The sequence below is a fragment of the Lynx canadensis genome, chromosome A1 (assembly GCF_007474595.2).
Source record: "Lynx canadensis isolate LIC74 chromosome A1, mLynCan4.pri.v2, whole genome shotgun sequence".
NCBI lineage: Eukaryota > Metazoa > Chordata > Mammalia > Carnivora > Felidae > Lynx > Lynx canadensis.
The window spans coordinates 156,203,150-156,222,761 of NC_044303.2; the positions used below are offsets into that span (position 1 = coordinate 156,203,150).

The 19,612-nt window shown below is 38.0% G+C and overlaps 1 protein-coding gene across 7 annotated transcripts in view; it reads right to left on the minus strand.

Moving 5' to 3' along the window:
- The window catches only part of FAM172A (family with sequence similarity 172 member A), a 436,993-nt gene that overhangs the window by 133,085 nt on the left and 284,296 nt on the right, over positions 1 to 19,612 (minus strand). For all 7 annotated transcript variants that reach the window (XM_030324802.1, XM_030324786.1, XM_030324762.1 and 4 more), the window contains one exon: positions 18,347 to 18,431. In XM_030324802.1, the coding sequence (XP_030180662.1) occupies positions 18,347 to 18,431 (85 nt within the window). The remainder of the gene's footprint in view (positions 1 to 18,346; positions 18,432 to 19,612) is intronic.

The following is a 19,612-nucleotide window of genomic DNA, read 5'->3' on the forward strand; positions in this document are numbered from 1 at the left end:
CTCTCACCCTCCATCTAGAGTGTGAGGCACTTAAGGGCATGTAGGTGTTATAAAAGTCTGGAACATAATAGAACCCTGACTGATACACTGTTTAATAAGTGTTTGCTGAATGAGTGAATGAATTCTCACCTTTACAATTCTGAGAGTAAAGCACATTTAGTTCCAGAGTAACAACAAGAAACTTGACCCTCTCAGGAGCATCTCTATTCTTTCTCTCTTGTACTAGAACAAGGCCCTTAAACACGGGATTGGGGGTAGTAGTACCGTGAGACTAAATTTAACACAACACTACAGGTAACAAGGTCATAGATGTGACCTTGAAGCAATGGTAAAGGGAAAAAGAGTTGGGAAGTCAACTGCCATCTTTCTATGTGATTGTTGTCTGCATCTCAACTGTAGCCTCAGCTAGAATGTATGCTGGTAAAGAGCAAGGTCCTTGTCTGTCTAGTTCAATGCGAGATCCTCACCACCTGAAAGTGTATCTGGCACAGAGGAGGAAGCTAATCAATACCTCTTTAATGTTAAAGAAATGAATCGGTGTAGCATTAATGATGAGAAGACATCCATATTTGCTTTAAGTTAGGTTTCAAGATGATAGTCTACCAAAAATAGTTTACAAGATACAACATTTCACTTAAGAATAATTTTGCTGTTACCTTTCCAGGTATACACGCATGCTATTCCTTTTTCAAAATTACAAAGCAACCAGTGTCTGCTAAACAGAATGGAAAGTGGATCACAAAGAGGAATAAGAGACAGCAATTATATAAATTAAAACCCACATATTGAAACCAGCCCATTTGCAGGAGAGAACCACAGAGAAAAGGTTCATTAGTTGTCTAAAAACAATAGCTGGAGAAAAATATTTTTAGTGAATTGGAAAAAAAAAGTGAATTCAAGTAAATTTGAGGAAAGATTATATTAAACGAGTGAAAACATAGTAGCTAAAAACATTTCCTAAATGAAAAAGTAAAGCTATATTAACTTGATGGGTTTTAAAATTAACTTGGGTGCTTTCAATTAAGGCTTTCTCTGTACTTGGGCAGATTTCATCAGCCAACATGCCTATCTCCCGTTAATGCATGTGGGCCGCCACAAATAAAAGCCCATATTCTTAAGAGAAGTCTTGACATCTCCATAAAAGTATATTTAATATGCTAGGGAAATGGAGTGATCAGGGGGGAAAAAAACAACAAACAGGAGCATATTTGGTTGGAAGAGAAAACAGAGATCAGAAGAAGGCAGGTGATGGGTATGCCCAAGACAACCAGCAATGCTTGGGCTGGGGCGCTTGAAAGGCTAATCCATCACCTTCAACAAATACAGAGACCTCTTAGTGAGTGATTAGATTACAATGTACGAAGCGGGCCAGTCTTATCCATAGGGAATTACAAAGTAAGGATAAGAAACACATGGTCCCAGGCTCCTGTGTATTTATAATCTAAATGGGGAAGGAGAAAAACTGTCAGGAGAACAGGACAGCTACATTTGCTCAAAGAGAAGTTAACCATTTTCTATTATTAGGATCTTGGGAGTTAAGAGAAGTTGGTTTTTAAGCAGAAATGCACAAAGCACCAGGATTTGTATTATTAGGCTCTCCGTAAGTATTCTCTATTCTAAGACAGCAAAACTGGCTGCCAAGATCCACTAATGGTAAGAAGCAGGAAATTGTGGAGGCAAAGTTAATAATAAACATTCTTATAGGGCTTGCTTCAAGTTTCATCCCTTTGGGAAATTTTGCCCATACACTGGGGACCACAGTGGTCTCCCTTGGCCCCGAACTTACTGCATTTCCACTTAGATAAATTGGCAGCCTTAAAAGTTAGCTGGAGTTTCATGTCTTACCTCCCCACCTAGGAGATATGATATCTCCTATGGACATTATAGACACCATTCTTTTTGTACTTATGGGCCAAAGCATATGCTAATGCATGAGCTATCCACAGTGTTCTCAGTATGGTATGTGCATAAAGACACCTGGATGTGAAGGAGATCCGGCTTTCACTCACACTATCCTGTTGATCAGTTATCTTATTGTCTAGGAAGGTGATCTTCGCTTCCTCATCTCTCCAATTAACACCTCTCCCAAAGCTGCTCATGCTCCAGACAGAGGAGAGGGCTTTGTTCAAGAATATATGAGAAACGTCATTTCTCTAGCAGAGGAACAAAACCAAAACAAAACAAACATTTTGAATGTAATTAAATCAACAGAGTAGACTGGGAGATCTAAGAATGATGAACAAGTCAGGCAGAGAGGGTAAGGCAGATCGGATGGTGCTATTTTCAGAGTTTCCTCCACTCGGCAGGTGTCCTAATAACCTAGCACTGACCATGCATCAGGGTGTAAAGGCACTGTTCACCTGAAGGGCAGGTGTAGGTCCCCAAGAACCACATTAGTCAAGGAGCAGGACAAAAGGCAAAGGTAGGAGACAAGATCCAAGCACTCGGAGGTTTGTTTCTCTCTGGGTCTAGGAAGTAAAGTCAGGCATCCAGGAAAACTGTGGCAGCTGAGGATAGTAAGGAAAGATGCCTCGCAACTTCCAGTGAGAGAGTCAACACCACACCTTACAACAATTTAGTTCATTGAAAACTACCTCAAAATACATGGAAATGATTAAACCGTTAAACCTTTGTGTGGATTTTTAAGTAAAAAAGTGCATTAAGACAAAGTGAGGCATCAAAGATAAATTAAGCAATTAAGACATAAGTGTACCTGCAGGTAAAGTGCACAGAATAATACTGAAGTTGTGAGGCACCTGAGTGGCTTAGTCAGTTTTGTGTCTGGCTCAGGTCATGATTTCACCGTTTGTGGGAGCCCCGCATTAGGCTCTGTGCTGACAGCTCAGAGCCTGGAGTCTGCTTTGGATTCTCTCTCTCTGTGTCTCTCTCTGTCTCTCTGTCTCTCTCTCTCTCTCTCTCTGCCCCTCCCCTGCTTGTACTCTCTCTCTGTCTCTCAAAAATAAATAAACGTTAAAAAATAAAAATGTTAAAAAAGAAATAAATGCGTAAAATAGATTAATAGCACTGTTCGGCACAGGAGAGAGTAGAAGACAAGAACAGGGTGAAAGGACAGCTACTGATGGTCAAACGCTTTACTCATAAAATATGTAGAGAAAAACTAGAATGTAGTAGGACTACCGACATAGAATCTCTTCATTATCTTACTTTCAGATTCAGATTATGAAGGGCTTTTGTTGTTGTTGTTGTTACTTCTTTTTGTTATTAAAAAAAATGACTCTGCTGTGATATAATTGCTGCTTAGAAGTAAAAGTTCATGACACAGATGTAAAACAACCACATAGCCAGAGGCTACAAAGTGGTTTTGCGTATATGGGGAAAAATCCTTCCATTATATTTTGTAGAGCTGCAGTGTTCATGAACTATGAACTTCCTGTGCTATAAAATAATATTAAATATAAAAACTCTACAGCCTTCACCAGAAGCCTCAAAGAATTTTAAATGTCTATCTATATAAGGCAGGAAGAGCAACTGAGCTGAGCAGGGCTGAGTTGAAAGGCACTCTGGTGATGAGTCAGGTATATTCACAGATAGTCACAGATAGATAAAGTGTAAAGGTTCTTGTTATGTCAAGTGGGATTTAAACAAACTTTTTAGCTGAGTTTGCCCTTGTTACACAAGAAAAGCTTTAAGGATGTTCTTGCATTGATTAGTCTAGTCACTGTTCTTCTGCATTCAAATTTGTACTCTCCTTACACTGTAGAGCAAGAGACACACAACTTGTTTAATGAAAAATATTCTATTATATTGAGTAGTAAAATACACCTAACAGAAATGACAACTTATGACCAATGAAACCAGTAATTCAGGAGGTGATATGGCCTCAGAGAAGTAAATGAGAAGTAGAGGAGAATTTCTGTTTATAGGAGATAATTCTTTTAGGCACTGTATTTTTTTTTTCTTTGTTAAAGAAATTCCAAATTAATTGATCTTGGTGCCATTACCATCGCAATATTTGGAGTCTCTGAATTTCCCTGGAATCTCCTTAGGAAACTATGAACTAAAGCAGACCTAACAGAGACACTTATATCTTTTCTGGAAAAATGAACACTTATGTTCAGTAACATGAAATGCAATAACGACCACGGAAAAGAGGTAGTACCAGACTTAAAATTTTAAGTTCCAACACAGTAACTCTATCTAAATGTATAAATTAAAAACTCCTTTTAGCATTTTAAACCCAACAAAGTCCCTGGTTTCAGACAGTGAGGTAGTAAGTCATTACCTGAATCCTCCTCAAAGTCATCTCACTATGATTCCAAAGGTCTTAAAGAGAACCAACCAGGCTATCAACGTCTCTTCTGAGCAGAACACTCATGCCCAAACCCACATTTATTTCTCTAGAGTTCACTGCAGCTCTCAGTAGCCTGTTCTCCATTCTAGGTGTGTGCACATAACATCAGGCAGATGAAGGTTTCATCTTCTGAAAGCCTCAGAACTCTGGGAAGCAATTATGTCAAAGCAGCTATGTGTGAATGGAGAACTGAAAGCAAGATTTCAATTATCATTATGTATTTAATGAAAATTTAACGGTTTTTTGGAATGTCCAACTCTACATTCACATGGCTCCAGAAGTATAAAAAGGTATATAGTGAAAATGCACAGCATTTATTTTTAATTTTTATTTTGTTGCCAATCATGGCATCATTTCCAAGTGTTAACTTGGTTAACTTCCAGCTAGAATTTTACATTTTGCTTACACAGAATTTCTTGTAATAATTTAAATTCAAGAAAGACATTTGTCTTCTATGATTGACAGGAATGTAGATGAAACATAAGGAAGAAACCAATGAATTTAAAGAAGTTTCTCACAGGGATATGTTCTAGGGCAGGTGTCATTCTGAAAGAAAAACAATTTATTAAAGAACCAAGCGTCTTTCAGGGAGTGTGGAAGAACAGGACATTAGCAAGAAGAATGAAAGGGAAAAGGGTCAGCGTGGAATTTTAGTAGATTAAGGACAATGAAGAAATGAGGTTGAATACTAAAGAACAGGCAAACTGAGGATAAATACTGTATTTCAATAGAAGATGCATGGGGAGGCTCTAAGAGTTAACGCTGTGAAAAGACATGACTGGAATCAGGACTTAGTCTAGAAAATACAAAGATACAAGCAGGAGAGAAATGACAGAAATTTTTTAATTCTCAATATTGAAAAAAACTGAACAATTTCTCTAAAACTGTAGAACTTGACTTGCTGGATAAAACAATTTCTAATAATAATAACTATAGGAAGTCCTTGGTCTGCACAGTATAAAATGACTATAAAAAATGACCATGTAAGTTGAAACCATGCACAGTTATCATGACAGTCAATGGGAAAAACTATGGTTGTTCCATGACCTTAAAAAAATTTTTTTTTTTTTGTCAAAACATAAAAATCCACCTGTGGCCAGCAAAAAGTAGGGGAATTAAAAAAAATGGTAAAAACAACTGTATTTAGTACACTGTAATTTAAAGCATTAGAAACAGAGGCACCTGGGTGGCTCAGTCAGTTAAGCGTCTGACCTCAGCTTAGGTCATGATCTTGCGGTACGTGAGTTAGGGCCCCGCATCAGGCTCTGTGCTGACAGTGCAGAGCATGGAGCCTGCTTTGGATTCTGTGTCCCCTCCTCTACTTGTGCTCTGTCTCGCTCTCTCAAAAATAAATAAATGTTAAAAAGAATTTAAAACATTAGAAACACTGAGAATGAAAATGTTCTATTTCTTGGTAAAAAACTTACCAAAGTTGTTTGAACAGTGCTTGCCTTCTCCTCATAGAACTTATGATAGAGTTCAAGCAAATCTTTTCTATGCCTTGGCTAATTTTCATACTCCTAAGTTTGGATCAGCTTCCAGCATTTTATCCTTCGCACTTCCAATGTCGTGAAATACCTCTGAGCATTCATTTCATGTGGAGTGTTTTTTGCTAGCGTCACTCTCTCCGGGACATCTTCATCTTTTTCGTCACAAACACTTTACAATTTTACTTCCTGCATTCCATTTCTTTGCTGCACTTTCATCTTTGTTGGCCAGGTCTCTTTTGGTCATCTATTTTTATAAAATGGAAGATAGTGCTATCTGTGCATAAACTGAATAACAGATATGCAGTGGCCAGTGAAAACTTAGAAAGAAGTGATGTGACTGGCTGCTGATCACGATGTGCTTCTGTTATTTACATAGAGCTTTGTACTGAATGCAATCATTCCCAGTTAATACATTGGGGTAACTGAAATGTGAACCTTGTTTTTTTTTTGTATGTGTGTGGGGGGTGGAATTTGGCGTTATTTAACTAAACTATGGTAACTGAAATTTGGGTATTTGGGACCACGCAAAGTGAAGAATGACTACATTTACTGAGCCTCAACTATATGCCAGGAATTTTAACAGTCCTATATGGATGGTTTCACTTAATTCTGACCATAACGCGATGAGATGGTACTAGTGTTATCCCTATTTTATAGGCAGTGTGATTATAAATCTTCATCTGATCATATTATACAATTAATTCTCCTACATATTTGGGAGAGTACAAACTACCCACAGTCATGACAAATCTAAAGCTTTTACTCATAAGTGGTGACTTACTACCATTAAAGAGTTTGAAATGACAAGTAATATATTCATTTGAAACAGGTATCTGAAGTAGAAAGTCAGGGTCTCACAATAGCATGGAAGGATGGTGGACAGTTTCAGAAGATGTGCTAACTCTTACGTGGCAGTGGGGTACCAGTCAATAAAGGAGGATGTCAGGGAACTAAGAATTACTCTTGGGTCCTGAAGGAGTTTATCATATGTCCTTAACTTTCCTCCCCACTCCATATATTTCAATGAACGCTCTCTATTTAGGAACAAAGAGAATCTTTGCAATAAACAGAAGACTTTTTGCTAGGAGACCACAAACTCCTTGAGGGGCAAGAGGCACATCTATCAATCTTTACACTGTTAGTCTAGACTAGTGCCTAGTACATATTAAGTGCTCAATAAATCTTTATGGAATTAAGGAACACATATTTACAGTTAGTTTTTTGCCTCAAAACAACCAAGAATAACTCAAGTTTGTGGAAAGACAGGAAGTTAGACTCTAATCTTAGGGGAAACTAATTAATTAGAAATTATTAATTGGTAAAAATAACTAAATTTGGGTTTTCTGAAATTTGGGCTTTGCCACATATGTTGATTTTATATGCTTGATGTTATTTCTTTTTTTTTTTAAATTTTTTTTTTTCAATGTTTATTTACTTTTTTTGGGACAGAGAGAGACAGAGCATGAACTGGGGAGGGGCAGAGAGAGAGGGAGACACAGAATCGGAAACAGGCTCCAGGCTCTGAGCCATCAGCCCAGAGCCTGACGCGGGGCTCGAACTCACGGACCGCGAGATCAGGACCTGGCTGAAGTCGGACGCTTAACCGACTGCGCCACCCGGGCGCCCCTGCTTGATGTTATTTCTGAAGAAAAGCCAAACGAAGTAACTCTGAGAGACTGTTCTTCCATATTGGTGCTGCAAAAATTGGAACTACAAAGGTTATAGAAGACTGTACTTTCACTATAAAATTCAAACTGCATATCATCTAATTCCACAAGTAGCTTTCCCACCATTTCTCACTAATGTTTCTCAAATATTGGTTGTGTTTATTTTTAAAATTTTTTTTAAAGTTTATTTATTTTTGAGAGACAGAGGGAGACAGAGCACAGAGGAGGGGCAGAGCAAGAGGGAGACACAGAATCCAAAGCAGGCTCCAGGTTCTGAGTTGTCAGCGCACAGCCCAACATGGGGCTCCAACCCATGAACCGTGAGATCATGCCCTGAGCTGAAGTCAGATGCTTACCTGACTGAGCCACCCAGGTGCCCCAAATATTGGTTATATTTAATCACTTGTATTTGTGGCCTTAAGTCAACCATCTCTTTTTCAAAGCTTAATCATTTTCCTTGTGGAAACTAAGCAGGAAAGGTATGGCTACTTTGCCACATAAATTAAAATGGGAAGAAACACTAAAATTTTTTGAAGGCAATTTACTAAAAGGAAATAAAAGTAAAAATCTGAAATAATTCATATTTGCTTTCTAAACATACCTCAAGTATTTGCTAAAACTAGAAGAATCTCTAAGCCAATACTGAATTTAGTCAATTAGCAATTTTTAATTTAAGGTCTCTTACAAGAGTCTCATTTAATAGAGATCTTTGCTATACAAAGCTTAAAATGATGTTTATGTTTCTTTGCCCAAATTTTCAACAAGTAACTTCTAAGTATTTTAGAAATTAAGAAATTATGTAATACAACTGAATTCTGTCAAGGATTGTGTCATGAGATTATTCAAAATATCTATACGCTAGCTGGCATAAAATTTCTTTATTTATTGGCATAACATATTGAATACTTGGGGTGAGATCCGTATGAGTGAAGGGATATTAATAAACAATATGGACAGAAATTCCATACCAATTCTCAAGGAATATTTAGACATCATGTATCTGTTAAATCAATTCTAGTACCTAAAAACTGAACTCACTCATCAAATTATCTCTCAAAATTTATCATTAAATAGAAGTATTTTCCTCTAAAAAAGGGCTATCTTTTTAAAAATATGATGAAACAAAAACTTAAAAAAAAATACTATGACTTCTTTTAAAGTACTGATAACGAACTTAGAACATCTTGGTATTTTATACACTGAAAATATCTGGTCTGCCTATGGTACCTAATGTTCACTTTGAATTTTCACCTTGGTACTAATGAATTTATATTTTAGATGTTTCTGATCACTTTTAGAAAGCAATACAGTTTTTCTGAAGAGTTCTGTGTTCCGGGTAATTTTGTCAGCAGATTTGTCACTGGTGACTTGATGTCCATCTCTGACAAGACACACAGAGCGGGCAGGGTGGGTGCAGATGGAAGCAGACACAGAATGTGTGGCTAAGGGCAGAGACCTTGTGGCTTGAGGGAGGCACAAAGTGCACAAAGAGGAGTGACGGGCCGTGGACCCAGGCAAACCACACAGGTCAGGCAGGGAGGGGCGGGCAGAGACGGTGGGCTGGGGGAGATGTGATGCCACAGGCTGCAGACAGAGACTCTAGGTGGGGGGACTGAAGCCAGGGACGCACAGAAGCCAAAAACTGTAAGGAAAGAATCAGACACAGAGACTAAGCCAGATGAGAGACAGAGAGTCAGAGGTCAGAATACAGACACAGAGGGAACCATCAAGAGCAGTGACCCAGACTGAAGTGACAGAGGGAAGGAGAAATAGAGGACAAGTGAAGCACAGACAGCCATGGGAAGGGAGAGCAATACTTAATATATGGTAAGAAGGGTGAACATTTCTGTCTTAGGTACTACTGGCACTGACTTACTTTTCCAACAATCAGGGACACAGCATTAAGAGCCATGAGACAGTGCTATCGGGACAGTAAATGTAATCGCTCTTACAAATTAACTCAAAATGTATAATTTTCAAGTACAAATACAAATTCATATTATTTGGTTATTTATCCTAAAGCATTCCAAAAATAGTTTAATTTTTTTTATCTTTAAAAGGAAGAGTTAGCTCAGTAAAAGGAGAGTTGTCACCTTTACTGCCAAATTCTTTGAAGGATTTCTCGCAAATTGGTTCAGAAAGCTGTAAAAAACATGGTGGCTATTTTTAATTTTTTTTAAGTGAGATTTTTGAAGTGCAACTAGTTATATTCTCTGTGATTACTGGAAAACTGAATGAATAAAAAGCAGAGGAAAATATTGGATCTGATTAAGTATATATAATCAGGGAAAATACTAGTGATCTACATAAATATCACATATTTAGATAGGTTATTCTAAATGATTCTCTAATCAGTTATTTCCCCAGAATTCCTGATGCTAGCTAATTATAATGAATGATTCACTGAAAACACAAGAATTTCTGGTGGTCAACTTTTAGAATACTCATCCCTTACATTAACTAATAATTATAAGGTAGCATAGAACAATGAATAGGGAAACTAACTGATGAATAACAGCTACAAGGCCAATTCTACAGTAATGAACAAAAACTGCCTGAAAAGTGCTATTTAGTTAATGAAAACATCACTTAAAAGGATTAAAATGTATATCCTTTGAATGGGAAGAGGAATGCTACAGTTCTTGAGCAGTACACATAGTCAAATAGTGGTACAGTATCATAGATGAGAATATGCCTTGAATTTTAAGTTCTGTTTACAAGGCAAGTATAGATTTTCAATTACCTAATTAATTTGAGCTGTGTCTAAAAACATATTAGACAACTCAACTTGTCTACACATTCTGAATGACACCACATCTAGAAGCAATTACTGTTGATTTTTCATTGCTATCTTTAGAAGCAAGTGATTATTCACTAACAAAGGAGAGATACAACTCTTTCATGCCATTTCCTAAAGATATGTTTTCAGCTGTAAACTGAAGTAAATATTTAGCAAATATTCAGTAAGTTCAGTCACTGTAAAGAGTTAATCTGGATTATTTAAGCAAAGTAAAATTAGGGTTATGTTAGCAGGTTTTCTACAATTCAAATATACCTAGAAATTACTAATTTTCCACTTTCAGTTCTGGAGGGGGAATGGGGCTTGACAGGCATGTGTCATCAACAGCCTCCTTCTACATCCAGAACCAAGATGAGGTCATCTAAATATAGTAAGTTTTCAAGTTTAATTCTTAACCCCTAAGACAACTACTATGGTTCTCTTTTTTCCTTTTTCTTTTTTTAATATTTATGCTATTATCTTTCCAATTTTGAGGTGCCCTGATTTATATCAAGTGTTCTAGATAAAATGAAATATTAGAGAAAGGCCTGTCTCAAGCTATGACAGACAAGGACAAGGAAAAATGAGATGGATACAAGTTCTGGGAGGAAATAAGTTGACAGGCATCACATCTCTAGACTACACAGCTTTAGTGAATCTAGCTTCAGGTATTTCCTTCACAGTAGGTGGAAAAATGAAGCTGTGAGGAGGCAGAGCCTGCCATCCTTGTGAACCTGGTGCAGAGTGACCACAGGTGTGTCAAAATACTGATCCTTTTACCCTGCAGGTCTCCTGGAAGTGGCTCTGTCCCTTCACCCCTGGACATAAGCAACCTTGCCTGTGAAAACCAGGACACCATATAAATGTTACACTTTACTATATGTGTAGCTCAAGGAAGAGTGGAGTACCTTAATAACTTGCTCATTCCTATGCTTTATGGTTACCAGAAATCTTACAGAACTCATAAAATATATCTGATGAGAAGTTGAGGTTTTCAAGGACCCAGAACAAGAGAATGCTGGGAGGGAATAAGGGTACAGAATATTGAGCTCAGTAGGTAGCCTGGAATTTAGGAAGGATCTCTAAAGTCAGATGGGCAAGTACTGTCTTTATCAGTGGGAAGTGGCTGGAGAGCAGGACTAGAAGGAATGTCCCAGAAATGTCATCTTCTCAGTGAGGCCTTCTCTGGCCTCCATCTCCACATGCTTCAAGTCCTCTCTTCCTGCTTTATATTTATCCTACCAATTACCACTATCTAGCATGCTACATATTTTCCTCATTTATCTTGTTTACTATTTGTCTCCCCTACTAGAGTGCAAGCTCTGTAAGGGACCTTTATTTGTTGTAATTCATTGCTACCCCCTTGGCACCTGGAACAACGTCTAGACTGCAGTAAATGTTTGCTGAATGAAGGTGTGCCGACTGAACACATACACCCAGAGAGGCACGTAGGGAGCACAGTTGCTTTCATCCTGTATTTTCTATCTTTCTGTGACTCTGGTTTCTGTGAAATATTTTGTGACCCTTATCAGTGTCACAGAGCACAAACGACAATATGAACAACTAAGTTATTTGTTGTTTAAGATTAGAATTCGAGATGGGAAAGGAAGGGACAATATGTCTGCAAATGCTTTTTCATTCCCATATGATTAAAATACTAATAGTTTTAAAATGATAGCCTTAAATTCTAAAATGACGATTGAGAATATACAGTACCACATTAGGTTTTTACAGGGCTTTCTTTCTGATGAACTCAAAATGTCCCTCCGGATACTACACAAATTATTCTTACAACATTTCTACAAGATAACTGAGGTGGATACTTGCTGTTGCCATTTCATAACAGACATACAAACAAGGAGAATGTGGGCTATACAATAAACGATAAACATAGGTCCTACTAACCTGTTATGTAATTTCTTGAATAACAGTGTTTTTAACTGGCTGATTTTACTAATAGGAAACACCACTAATAGGGGTGGGGCAAATAGTCTGTTGACAGATATTCAAGACCCTTCAAATATTCACCATTCCCTATATTATAAGTGAAAAGTCAGCCTTCATTTTAAGCATAAGGTACAACACTGCCAACTTCTAAGTGTGGAGTTGTCAAGTGTAATATTTGTTTTCAAAAGAAAAATAAAAACATGACTGTACTGGTAATAATGACCATGGATATGTTAAATACAACTTAAAAATTTTATTGTACCTGTTTTTAAAATACATATATATTCACAGATAAATAACAGTGATAAAATGAATCTATTATGAACAACAGATCTATTTTTTTGTGAAGGGAAACATATTCAGCAATGAAGGAAAAATACCGTCTTAAATGAGTACGTATTTTTACAGGCAATTTCACTGTGATGACCACAGACTTTAGTCAAACAATAAAAACAATATCGCTTAAGAAAAACTTGGGGCGCCTGGGTGGCGCAGTCGGTTAAGCGTCCGACTTCAGCCAGGTCACGATCTCGCGGTCCGGGAGTTCGAGCCCCGCGTCAGGCTCTGGGCTGATGGCTCAGAGCCTGGAGCCTGTTTCCGATTCTGTGTCTCCCTCTCTCTCTGCCCCTCCCCCATTCATGCCCTGTCTCTCTCTCTGTCCCAAAAATAAATAAACGTTGAGAAAAAAAAAAAAAAATTAAAAAAAAAAGAAAAACTTTATAAATTAGAAAGATGGGGGAAAAAAAGACTTCACTAAATTGAATGCAGAGTCTAGATATCCATTATTAACTTGGGCTTGGAGAATTTTAGGTGTTTCCAAGGTACAGCAACAAGCTTTGGTTATTTCCATTTGAACTTCCTGCCGTCCCTCAAGTGCCATCACCTCAATCAAGTAGGCTATAGAATAGTTTCATCCTCTCTTGCCCTTAACTGATTTCCTCCTCCAGCTCCTCTATATTTTGGTAATGTTTTCATTATCCCAGTTACTTCTCATTCTAGCTTACTTCTCCCTCTCACTGAGCCTCCACGTGCAATCTATTTGCCAACAGGGAGTGCAGATTCTTCCCGAGTCATATTTGTCATCTCTCTCCTTTCCTGTCTGTTCCAATTGCCACCAATCCAGTTCACCCCATCCGCCTCTACTAGTGTTATCATCATGGCCGGCTGAGTCTGCTGCCTCCAGGTTTGTGCTTCTTTCTTTTATCCATTTATTAAATTAATCTTCTTCAAAATCCCATTTTGATCATGTCATACCACTTGTTCAACATTTTTAAAGAACTCTTTGAGAGAAATCACTGATTTTGATTGAAAAACTGTTCAGTTTTTATAAGTACGTGTGGAAAATGCTGGGGGTTTGGCCCTCTTTTCTCATGATGCCAGTTTCACAGGGAGGAATCTACCACTAGCAGAGGTCCAGGAAACAGTTCTTTTTAATTTTTTTTTTATTTTGGGGGGAGAAAAGATAGTCATGATAAGCTATTGTTTACTGCTATGCCCCCAACTTCCAGAATAGTACCTGGAATATAATAAGTGATAGAAAAACATTTGAGGAATAGATAGATATATGCTGGGGAGTGAACATGAAATCTCCTTCTGATTTAAGCCAAATTTTTTGGAATAAAAACCCAAAGGGAATAGAAAAGTTACAGGGAGCAGCAAATTCTGTCCTAAGAAAAATAAGAGCTACATAGTGAGAAGACTTAGTGATCAAATGATATAGTGTGCAAATGTGATAAAGAAGAAACCTAACATCTTTTCTCTGATACATTGTACAGCAAAGTCTAATGAGGCAGTCAGGGAACAAGGCTAGGAATGAATTATCTTCAATGAACTTTTTACTGCCTTTTTAGAAAGCTGCTCTTAAATCCTAAGATATCAGAGCAGGATGAGCCTTACAAGGCTTTAGCCCCCAAAAAGCTTCTGGTGGTTTCTACATAGGCTTGAGCGGTCACCAGAGGTGCAGTTTATTTTTTATTTTTTTTTTTTTTCAACGTTTATTTATTTTTGGGACAGAGAGAGACAGAGCATGAACGGGGGAGGGGCAGAGAGAGAGGGAGACACAGAACCGGAAACAGGCTCCAGGCTCTGAGCCATCAGCCCAGAGCCCGACGCGGGGCTCGAACTCACGGACCGCGAGATCGTGACCTGGCTGAAGTCGGACGCTTAACCGACTGCGCCACCCAGGCACCCCAGAGGTGCAGTTTAAATCTGTTGTATAAATTACTTACTCCTGAAGAAGAATTAACCCCAAAACTGGGCAGCTTAAAACGATACACATTGAGCACACACAGCTTCTGTGGGTTAGGAATCTGAGTGTGGCTTAGCTGAGTAGCTGGCATAGGGTCTCACCATAATCAAAGAGTTGGCTGTATCTCAAGGCTGATCTGTGAGAGAATCCTTTTCCAAGGTCACACACCTGGCTGAGGGCAGGCCTCAGGTACTCACTGACTCCTGGCCAGAGCCACCAATTCTTTGCCACATGGGCCTCTGCACAGAGCAACTCACAATACAGCAGTTGGCTTCCATCAGAGAGATCCAAGTCAGAGGACAAGAAAGAGCCTTAGCTCCACCCACATTCACTGGTCTTACCATATTCCCTGTTATCCCTTAAGCAGCAGGCTTCATAAAATGGTGACTAGGTTACAGTGCCTGTTAGGTGACAACACCTCGTGGGGCTGAGAATACATTGGTATTCTAGGGTGTGGTACATACCCTAAATCAGCATTTAATTCATGTGATAATTCTCCCAGATCTGGGAATGAAGGGATGGAAATGGGACTGGTTTCTCTTGTTATTACTCTCAGTGACCTACTAACAAAACTGTGTCTCCTCATTTCTATGATTTCAGGCTCTGCTGATCTAAAGGTCTTAGTTCCACAGAGAGGAATGCTTCTATTGAGTGACACAACAATGATTCCATTGAACTGGAAGCTGAGACTGTCATCTTGCCACTATGGGCTCCTTACACCACTGAATTAACAAGGAATGGAAGAGTATTACTATATTGGCTGGGGTGATTGATCCTGATTACTAAGGGATAACCAAGTTGCTACTACACAATGGGGATAAAGAGGAGTGTGTCTGCAATACAGCAAACCATCTAGGACACCCGTTAGTATTTCCTGTGATGAATGTCAACAGAAATCTACAACCATCTAATTCAGGCAGGATACCTAATGGCCCGGCTGTTTCCAATGAAGGTATGGGTCAGCCGACCAGACAAGGAACCATGACCAGTTGAGGTGCTTGTTAAGAACAAAGGGAACGTGGAATGAAGGTAGTTTTAAATACCAGCTATAGCTACAGGGCCAGTTACAAAAATGAGGAATGTAATAACTATGGGTATTTCTTTCTTATTTTGATTTGAACACACATATTAAACATTTTTGTTTTCCTCTCTTATTTCTTTATCATTTCATGTAAGATGTGTCAGCATAATTAGCTTTATCTCTCAGTATTTAAATTACAGGATACAAAAGGTAAGAAGAGTGGACATCAGCCAAAGACAATAAAAGAACTTTGTATCCTTTCCTGAGGAAAGGGGTTGTGTGTTTTCGTTCGTACATGGGATAGTTGTATCACATCAGGTGCAAGCGTGACTTTGTTAATGTCTACAATTATTTGCAGATTAAGTTTGGTTTAAGAAGATGTGGATAACTGCCAAGGTGACAAGGGGTGAATGTGGAGGCTCTGTAATGTGTCAGTTTGGCTACACTGAACTATGTTTCCCAGAACTATGTTTCAAATTGTATGTTTCTGGTTAGGATGCTACAGAAAGGAAATTTCTGTGGGACGTTTGGAGGGCTGAAGTCAAGCGGCAGCCATTTCTAGCTCATGCGTGTTGTAGTTCATCTGCTAGCTCAAGCACCGGCATGAGTGGCCAGAAGTGCACCTGTTCCACCCTCACTGAATTCCCCTTCAGCATCCCTGATGCCTGGGCCAGGTGTGTGTGTGTGTGTGTGTGTGTGTGTGTGTGTGTGTGTGTGTCTCTGTGTGGATAGGACACTGCCTTCTATAGGACACCCACACCACCAAGGACAGAAGCAAAAAGAACTAACATGAGCTTATGTCCATCCTCATGGGCTCCAGTTCATGTTCATGGGGGTCTCATTCTTGCTCTCCATCACTTTACATCCATCTCCCTTTCATAAAGGTCTGCTCTGTGGTCTCAAGCTCCAGCATGGATGCAAAGTCGACATTCTTACAGAGCTTAACCAGCTCTGGTCAAATCCCAGGTCAAATCCTTTTAACAAATCCTTTACTATATATAGTCAATCCTCATTATTTGTGGATTCCACATTTGTGAATTCACCTACTTACTAAAATTTATTTAAAACCCCCAAATTGATGCTCATGTGCAGAGTGGTGAAAAATGTGAGTTGCCTAGCTTGCATTCCTAACTAAGGTCAAATAAGGCCATGCTTAACTTTCTGGTTTCAGTTCTCTTGTTTCAGGGTCCTTTTCACAGACTATTTAGTGCCATGTTTTTCACATTTTTGTGCTTTTTTTTTTTTTTGGCGATTTCACTGGCTGAAATGGCCTCCAAGGATAGCACTGAAGTATTGTCTAGTGTTTCTAACCACTAAGCCCTAGTGTTCCTAAGAAGACCATGATGTGTCTTATGGAGAAAATTAATGTGTTAGATAAGCTGCATTCAGGTATGAGTTACAGTGTTGATGGCTGTGAGTTCAACGTTAGAGAACTCAACAATATTTATTAAATAAGGTGTCTTTAAATAGAAACATTCATAAAGCAAGGTTATACATTGGTTGGTTAATAAAAATGTTGTGGCCAGAAGCTTGTAGGAACCTAATCTTGTATTTCCCCAGGATTCACTAATTCAGCATTCTCAGCGACTTTACAGAACACAACTACTGATAATAAAGAAAGTTAATTATATAATATATATATATATATAATATCATACATGTATATGAATGTATTATATGTACTATAATATATAACATATACACTGTATAATATATATAAATACACACATATACATATTATATAGATATATTGTAGCATATATATCTCCTATCTGTTTCTCTGATTGAACCTTGACTGACAGACCTGAAAAGTTTATCTATGACAGTGAGGCTGAGTTCAAGTTTAGGTATTTGTGATAGTGAAATACAGTGGTAATAATTTTTTACATAATAGTTCTTTACCTAATGTTTGAACTGTTCTCCAAATTATTTCCTTCAATTATATAAACATGTCTGCAACTCTAAGTGCTTAGTGATTAACTGTTCACTATGACTGTCCTATGGAATAATTTGTTTTCAAAACTTCTGCTCGTTCTCTGACATCTCTGGCCAAAGCAAGCCCATTTTTGTTCTGCAGCCATAACCAGATACCACTGCTCATTTTGTGTTTACCATCCAAACTGGTTGGGAATTGTGAAAGCCAAAACCAGAAAGCAACAAAAAATATCAGCACTCCTCTTATGTAGACATTAGAGTCTAATGTACAAACTCTGTTGGCTGGAGATCAATTCCATCCTTAAATTGTCTTCCTAAGCTCACCTGTTTCCTGAGGTACCTCACCCTCTACCTCTTCCAGTAGGCAGGCCCATGTTGCCTTTGTTGCCTGTGAACATTTTCAGATCCATTCCAGCCCTTATTCCTTACACTGCTCTGTTCCCTTTGCCTAGAATATCATCCTGATGTCTTTCTATAATCCACATCCTACCTATTACACGAGGTCCAGCCAAAATATTCTGCATGAAAAATTTTTCTAAAGGTCACAGCAATCTCTCTTCTCTGAACTCACAGCCTTGACTGCCTGTTCTATCACTGACTTGGTACTCAATCCAAGGCAAATATTCTGAGATCCTGATTAGCTACCAGTCCCTGTCTTAATCAACTTTTTATTTATGTACATCCTGTCTCCCTAAGCTTCAGCGGCAACTGTCTATATTACTTGCAAATTGCTTCACCTATTCATCTTTACTAGGTTTGTTAGTAAGCATTTTCAGCCACTTAACAAATTTCTGGTAGTAGATCAGACCCATGCCGTATGTTACCAATAATTCATTCAAAGATATGAGGCAGAACAACATGCTTAATTCGCAAAATAGAATTCCACATTTCATTAGCATATTTTTCACCCTAGAAAAAAACCCACACATTTCTCATCAAACACATACCTGCTGAGACTCGAGGACAATCGGGCAGCATGGACTCCACTGATGTGTCTAATGGTTCTGAGCTAGAGACCCAATTACAACAATTCTGCAATGCAATAGAGACAATTTTCCGTTGAAACATTTTTTAAACCAAGACCAACTTTTCTGGCTGCAGAGATAAATTTATCCTATATAATCAACCACTAGAAGTATATCCAATTTCTTTTCCATGCACTGTAAAAAAAAATTCTTATATAAACAGTCAGTATTATTCATGACCAATGTGGCTGTGGAAAAAAGTTTATCTTCTACAATTCAGCAAATTATCTGTTTTGATAAGAAGACATGTAAGCTTCTGTGAATGATGATGGAATACATTTATAACAAAAGGCTAAGATTATAATTAAGGAAAACTGAAAAGGATGTCCATTTTTAACTTTTAGATGGAAATAAATATTAACTTGATCATATGAAAGAATAGCTTCATTTTTGAACTATAGCTTTGTCTCTGTAATACTACAAGAAATAAATTTTGCATTTATTCCTTAAAATTTGGCTTATATAAATATACTGTAATTTTTTACTTCAACCTGGGTTCAATGAAGGCTGTATCAAATAGTTCAAAAGAAATACAACCTAGTGAATTGAAGCTGTGTGGTTGAGGACACAAAGCCTTCAATATTAAAGCCAATCTTTAAGATAATGATGACTTACCATTCAGACAAATGAAATAAAAACAATGTATATTCCTTCTATACATTTTGATTCTGTATTTAAAGTCTGGCTTAAAAAAATGTGATTAGCTTCATATGGCTTTTAAAAAATTTCTAACACACACACACACACACACACTGAATTTCCAGACAGATTTTATTTTAAAATAAATCATCCTATCAATCATGTTGGAAAAATCGCTGATTGCTATTCTGGTAAACAAGCATGTATTGTATATTTTTAGATGCTTGCTGCCCTGGTTGTGCACCATGGAATCCGTCCTCACTGTGGAAAGATCCTTGACTGGTAGATCAAGTGTCTTATTGTATTTCCTTAATTCATTCTGTCTGGAAGAAGATGTCAGCTGTGTTGCAGTGAGGAGAGAATTTCAAAGGCCCCAGTCCCCACCAATAAAGGCCGAGGAATGGCTTTTGAATAGATTTGTCAAGGCAACCCTACTGTTCTGGGACCAGGGAGAGCAGGAATAACATAAAGGAAGGGTTGCTGTATGAGATTAGAAAGTGAAGTTCACAAAGCATGGCAGATTTTTGTAAGAAACAGTAGATCAATGAA